At 47.9% G+C, this 7,107-nt stretch overlaps 1 protein-coding gene across 2 annotated transcripts in view; it reads left to right on the forward strand.

Annotated features, from left to right (window-relative positions):
- The window catches only part of EIF2B3 (eukaryotic translation initiation factor 2B subunit gamma), a 98,149-nt gene extending 91,340 nt beyond the window's left edge, over nt 1-6,809 (forward strand). For both annotated transcript variants that reach the window (XM_038144064.1, XM_038144065.1), the window contains one exon: nt 6,588-6,809. In XM_038144064.1, coding sequence (XP_037999992.1) covers nt 6,588-6,640 — 53 coding nt within the window. In that variant the 3' untranslated portion in view covers nt 6,641-6,809. The remainder of the gene's footprint in view (nt 1-6,587) is intronic.
- The last annotated feature ends 298 nt before the right edge of the window (nt 6,810-7,107 follow it).

Here is a 7,107-nt window from a genome sequence, read left to right on the forward strand (position 1 = left end):
CTAGCCTTCTCCTTGGTTTTTCTCCTAGTCTTTCTCCCATAGACACTTCTGGTTTTCTCTCTTACTTGGTTATTCCCAGACACCCACCCAGCACCTCCTCTGGTCTGACCATAGCTGCTATTTCCAGTCCCCTTGCCTAACAGTCCCATGCTCCTTTTTTCACCTAGCATTCATTCCCTGACTGCTTTCAGTTGGATTGCATCCCTTTTTCTCATGCCCAGGCAGGCTCATACTGGCCACAGGAGGGGGGTGGTTCTGTGGCAAGTTCTCCACTGGTCCATACAGCTTGGAGGAAGCCCTGCCTTCCTCCTGCACTTCCATGGTCAAGAGTGCTCACTGCAGTCTCTGGAGCTTTTAGCTGTCCTCCCAAGAACATGTGCAAACTTCATTTTTTTCCAAGGCTTATCACATAGCCAAAACTGTGTGGTTTCTCACAAGAAGAGGAAAAGGCGCATATCCAGTAAGGACTGGCTCCCGTCTCCAATCATTTTCCAAGTCCTGTTCCAAGCTTGGAGTCCCAGGACTTCTCAATGAAACAGAATAAGATTGTTTTATTTTAATGAGGGCCAAAGAGCACATTTTTCTCTAATGTCATCCTCTGAAGGCAGGTACATTTTATGAAACCTCCACATGTGAGTGGTTCCCTGCTTGTGAGGAGGCTTCCCATGAGCCAAGATTTAACAGGGTAGGGACAGAAAGGAACCAAGAGACTTTCTGATGCTCTCACTGCATTCAAGTTACAGCGAGCATCTGCTCTTGCAAGATGCTGAGTACCTCCTGGTGCAGTCTTCAGGAACTGAAAACACTTAGCGCGACACAGGGCTGGGATCAGAAGGCATGCTGCTGTGCAGATGGGAGTTAGGAAAGCTCATGAAGAACAGACACAGACTAAACAGTGCACACATGTATATTGTGCACAGGGGTGCAAAATGAGCTGGAGGTGATGTAGGAATGGTGTGAATTTATAGCAAAACTGAGAGATTGGTAAGATTTCTCCCTAAAGTAGTTTAACTACTGAATGCCCATGACAAAGGTATTGTTGGCAGGTAAAACAGGCATCTCTTAAATAGTTGACATTTTTGTTGCAGTGACTATGCAGTGACTATACTGCTAACTAATCCTAATAAGCCTCCTTTCCAAGTTGTATAAAAATGGTTTATGAGTTCTGGCCTTAGCAGTGGCGCAAAACTTCCTTAGAATATCCATCCAGCGATGCTTTGGCCTCCCTTCTGCTGCTGGGGACTGCCACACTTGTGCATACTGTCATTCCCAGCCAGGGAAGTTCAGGCTTCCTGAGTGAGCGGGTTAAATGTGCTGCCACATTCACAGCATGCTGATATTGAAGTCTACCCAGAAGGCAGCAGTTCATAACCTTGTGGAAATATTTTTACATGCTCCACGCAGAGAAAATAACTACTTCTGCTCTGGTAGAGCTCAGGCACATGCAAGAGCCAGGAAGAATACCCCAATGGATGCTGAGAAAGGAAGAGGGCGTGTGTCCAGTGCTGCAGGCAAATATGGCACCTCTGCCATCATATCAGGAAGTTAAGATGTGGACAGTGGGACTGCTGTTTTGAGATCCCTGCTTGCATTTGCTGTGAGGGAGTGATAGCCCATGGGAGCACTGGTGGATGTAATCCAGTCCCTTCTCACACACTTTGCTAGGACTCTGTCCCAGTATGAGGACTTCAAGCATATCCCCCTCCTCAAGGAGCTTGCTATCTTAGACGCATCCCGGGCTCCAGGTCTCCTTTTCCCTTTACTAACTTTTCTTCTAAGACCCCGTGTGATCACTTCCCTGTACATCTCTGTCCTCTTCCTTCACTCCCTCAATCTGTCTGCACCAAGCCACAGTAAAGTCATCTCTCACTGGGCACTGAATCACTCTTACCTTCACACTCTCAAGACACATCTAGTTCCCAGAAGGGTTGAGAGCAAAGGGATTAATTCTGGTTGAACTGTGAAAAAATCCTCTGCTGAACCATGGGGCCACCAGCACTGAGAACTGGTGGTTGTTGGATGTAAGGCAGAAGTAAGATCTCTGCTGCCTGTCTGTTCTGTGGGCTGGAGATCCCAGCTGTGGGCCAGAACTGATCTGCCTGAAGCTACCACCAACCCCCTGGGGTGAGCTGCACATCCCTCATTCCCTGCATAAAGGAATCCTGGGAGCAGCTGGAACACTCAACTCATGGGGATCATCATTGCTGGGGTCCCATGGGCCCATGTGGTGCCTGCACATTGGGGCTGACCTGGCACTTGGGAGAAATTGTGAGACACGCCTGGCCTTTGGGGCCGCAGTGTGGTCACCCTGGTCTCCAGTGATCATGTAAGTAAAGCCTGGCTGAGGAGAGAACAGGCCTTGACTGGAAAGTCCCACTGCTCTGTAAACACAAACAAATCAGCCCCTATCACCTGCTTCCCTTCTTTATCTGTACATGTAATTTAAAACACCCTCCAGCCTCTCAAAGTCAAGCTTCAGCTGCTTCCCATCCCCTTAAGCCCCTTTAGTTCCTCTCCCTCCCCTAACCTGGCTGCTTTTCCAGAGCCAACCATCACTGCAGAGACAAGTTGCTCTTCTCTCCCACTCTCTGATCCTTTCTGTCCTGGGTGAATGTGGTGGGAACCACCCACAGCGTGTTTTCATGCATGCGTTTCTGCAGCCACCCCTCCCCCCCACCTAGTTTTTTAAGTTAAACTATCTCTTGCTTTAAAGAGAGCAAATACACAGCAGTGGCTTTCATCACTGCTGTATAATAGAGCAGTAATTCTGTGCCAGGGACTGTTTTCTATTTTATTTTAAAGGGTTTATAAAACAGTGTATGTAATTGAGTGAGTAAACTGAACGTTTTCTGGAGCCCCTGAGGGCTGAAACTTCGTGGTGGTCCTGGGCCTAGGCCCTAACCCTTTTTTTTTTCTCTCTTTTTTTTTTTCCTCCCTTTCCCCTCCTTCCCCTCCTCCTTTACAACCCAGCGTTGCCACCAGCAGCAGCAGCAGCAATCTGTCTGGGGCTAATTGAGCAAACAACAAGGAGATGCTTTCACATGGCTTTTAAAGGAATGCTCCGGCATCCCCTTTCTGTGAGTGGCTTGGCAGGAACCTGCCAGGAAGGCTGGGGAGCGCTGGGTCCCCGGCCCCCAGCCTGCTGGTGGGGTTTGTGCTGGGCTGCGCAGTCATTTCCGCCCCTCTGTTTATTTGCATTACAATTTGTTTTTAGCCAAGCACCAAAAGCTGCTCTGCTCTCTAGCTCGCCTTGTGCGTATGTTTTTAAGGGGCTAGTGTACAGTATGTGTAAACAAATGTCTTCCCAAGCAGGAACGCATATATAACGAGTGACAGGTTTTTGATTTACGCTCAGTAAAGTCTCCGTGGACACTCGGTTCAAGCACCCAGGCAGACTTCAGGCTGGGCTGCGTCAGCAAGTTGAAGCAAAGTGCTAATCAGGAGCTTGAATGTGTTGATCAGCTCTGGATTTGCTTAGCACCAGATGCTCCCAATCTGAGAAGATCTAGTTGAACATGATTTAAGGTTGAAGAGTCCAACTCTTAAGGCTTTCTCGAAGTCCTTTCTCTAATCTGTCTTCTTTCTCTGTGGGCTGAATGCATCTGTAACCCTGCCAGTGTCAGATAAAAGGCAGCCTGGTAAGAAATCCGTAATGGGGAGCTGGGGAAGGAGAAAGGGAGCTGAACAGCAAAGCATGTGAGGTACTTCTCCTTCCTCCCCCAGAGTTTCAGGCAGAGTTTCTGCGGGAACTGAGCTTGCTGGTACCAGCCAGAGCCACTGGCAACTGGCAGCCACGTCTGATAATGAAACACTATCCACAGCTCAGCTCTCTGGCACACACTGGAGTCTGAATTCCCTTTGCTCCTCCAGAAGGGCTTTGGGAATGGAAGAGGGAAGCAGGGTGAATCCTTATCTGCCTACCACATCCCCTTGGGGTGCGGAATGAGGCTTTGTTTCTAGCAAAACCATTCCCTTTATCGCTTAAAAACTTTCTCGCGGATTTCAGACAGGCAGATTCATGTGTTTTCTTTAAGCCTTTACAAGAAGAAATCAGTTTGGTGATTTCATATGAGTCTGAGGTAGCAGTGACATACCATGTGTGCCCACTTTGGGGAATCTGGGCCGCAGGGATCAAGGAGGAGATGAAACAGGCAGAGGGATGAGAGATGAGGGAATAGAGGCTCCAGTTTCCCATGCAGCTTTGGTTGCTTAAGCCCCCTAAACTCACTGCTGCCTCAGTTTCCCCATCTGTAAAACAGGAATGCTCTTACTCACCCATTCTCAAAAAGCATTTTGAACTCATCAGGTGTAAAATACAAGACACCATAAGACTGCTGCAAGCATGTCAGTGCAAAATACAAATAGTCTGTACCACCTCTGCAGCAAGGTATGTGACAGGACCCATCCCAGCTCTGCACATTTAGAACCGTGGAGGATGCTGTCTGAAATGAAGCAAGAAGTTCCTTATTAAAAACTATTGCTACAGATAACCTATATATAGAACCATAAATTGACATGGCTCTCTATAAGCCTAGATGAAGGCATGTTTAATCTGCAGAGGCATAATATAATTACTCTCACTGGATGCTAGCCAGGGTCTTATTCACATCATAGAAATCAACATGATAGATAGTCTGCTTGGAGGAGGTTCAGGAATGGAGTCACAGGAGTTGCTACAGGGCCTGTTGAGATATATTGGGAAAGTTGTTGGGGGTGAGGAATGTTATAGCAAGAAATGCTGCAGGTTGGATTTGAGGTACCTTGGCAAGGCTGTGTGGGGTCCAGGACGGGAGGAGAGAGGTGCTGAAGGCTGGACTTGGGGCTATTGGCAAGAGCTGTCCTGGAGAAGTTGTGTGGTGCTACCTACATCATTCTTGCACCTGGCACTTGTACAGTCAGCCCCTCATTTTCCTGAGCATTGCATCCACCTCTGCTCATCCTGCCCAAAGTGCTGGAGATTGAGCTCCAGGATGTTAATGTGAGGCTCCAGGACTAATTACCAGTTTACAATAAATACCTTGAGCAAAGAGCTAAATGTCTCAATCTGATGCTGCAGGTGAGAAGCAGCCCCTTGGTCTCCGTATTTCAGCCTTCACAAAGGGTCTCTGAAAGGAAGTGGTGTGGCTCACTCATTCTGTCCTCAGGCTGAGAAGATTGCATGTGATCCATATGATTGTGGGGTTAAGGTTGTAGTGAGAAATTATCTTGCCACAGTGCAGAAGTTTATAGAGCACAATTTGATCAAACCTTTACTGGAGCAATGATTTGCACGGTACAAAGGTTGCATCTTGAATTTTAAACCAAGAGAAGCACCGTGTTGGCCCAGCCACTTTGAGGATTGCCAGGAATTTCTTCCTTTAGCCAAAGGTGGGATATTTGTTGTTTTGCAGCAATCTTGCAAGATCCACTCCCCTGAGGGGAGGAGTTTTAGGTAGGTAAATAAAACACAACTCATCATTTCCATCATCCTTGGCTATCTACCCCCACTGTTGTGTAAGGCGTGGGAGACACCAGAGCCTCCACTGGTGTATCCCAACCCCTCACAGGCCTTGACACTCTATCCCAGGCTCCAGAGACAATTGTTATTCCTAATTGCAGGAGGAAAGATGAAGAGCCTAGGGGCATGGGACACACCACCTGAGCTCCACCTGAATAGGTGTCCAGCTCCTGGAGAGCAGTTTAGATTCACCACCTCCCCCACAGTACCCTGAGGACACCCACTTTGAGCACGCCAGCTTTGTGTCATGCTCTGAGGCCACATGCTTGGGTTTTTTAGGCATTGGGCTTTCAGTTGCGTGTTTTTATTATTTTGGCTTTAGATCCTTTATTTGCAGTCCTTCCCTGACAAGCTGCTTTTGCATTTTAAAGGGAAGGCTCTTTCAGTACAGTGCATTAACAGTGCTGGGGCAGGGGCTGGCACATTAATGTGTCCATTGGGGCTGTGCAAAGCTCCTGGGAACAGGCAAGGGAGTGACCTTGCAGAAATTGCCCCTCCAACAAATTTGCTCCACAAGAGGGTCAGGTTTAAATTTAAAAAAAAAAAAAAAAAGAAAGAAAAGAAAAGAAAACACAAAAAACCTCTTGTTTTTAATCTGCCAGGGCTGAGTTGAGATTGCTGAGAGGAACTCACACTGCCTGGGTGATGGCCCCCTGGTGCTGAGCAGCCCTTTTTCCCCCAGCATACAAGCAGTTTGGGGTAGACAGTGCTCTTTAGGGCCAGGGCGGGTTACTGATATTTAATTTTATGTCTAATCTCTATGTTAGATGTTGATGGTTCCTTGCCTTGACCTAGGTGTACACCTGTCAGTAGCAGCTGTGACTTCCGTAGGGCCTCTCTTGTTTATTAGTGACACATACATGTGAAAACTCTCATTAGAGAAATCTCCTGATGTTTAGTCAGTTGTTTAGCCTTTCACCATGTGTGTGGGATACTGTCGGAGAGACGCTGGAGTTCAGCAAATCTCTGTTTGAGTTCCCCAGAATCTGCTTTTCTCATTTGTTTTAAAGTTGCAGATTTGAAAAATGCAAGGTCTGAAGCTCTGCTGCAAAACTCAATTGCTCTTCTTTTCTTCCCTCTCCCTTTTCAGCCAAACATGTTAATGAAGTCATTGTGGGCACCGAACAGCTGATGGAGATATAACCCGAGGAGCTTTTAAAGATGATTTTATGGAAGCCAGCAGCAGAACCAGATGTTCAAGCATCGTAAGATCATCCATACAGATCAGTACTGGCATGGTTTACCCTGTCATTGCTCCTTTCCTGTTCAGCTTTATATTTATGTCTTAATAAAGGAGTATTTGCAGAGCGGAGTGTCCGTCGGCCCCTCCCCCCTCATTGGGATGCGCGCGGGTTATATCGGTTCCTGCGCCCGGCCAGCGCACTGTACTTTCCAGCAGAAGGGAGAGCGCGGACCACACAGACTGTGCCCACTCCAAAGAATGACTTAGCCGCCCTCCCTGCGGTGTAAATCACGTCCCTGCAGTCCTGCACCACCATCCCTGAGCCTGGGAGAAACTGCTCAGGATGCTGCTGGTGCATCTCATCAACACAGCAGGCGGACAGTGAGAACAGCGGCCATGCCGGCTGCTCTTTGCAGCCCGGCAGCTT

The sequence above is a fragment of the Motacilla alba genome, chromosome 8 (assembly GCF_015832195.1).
Source record: "Motacilla alba alba isolate MOTALB_02 chromosome 8, Motacilla_alba_V1.0_pri, whole genome shotgun sequence".
In the NCBI taxonomy this organism is placed as follows: domain Eukaryota; kingdom Metazoa; phylum Chordata; class Aves; order Passeriformes; family Motacillidae; genus Motacilla; species Motacilla alba.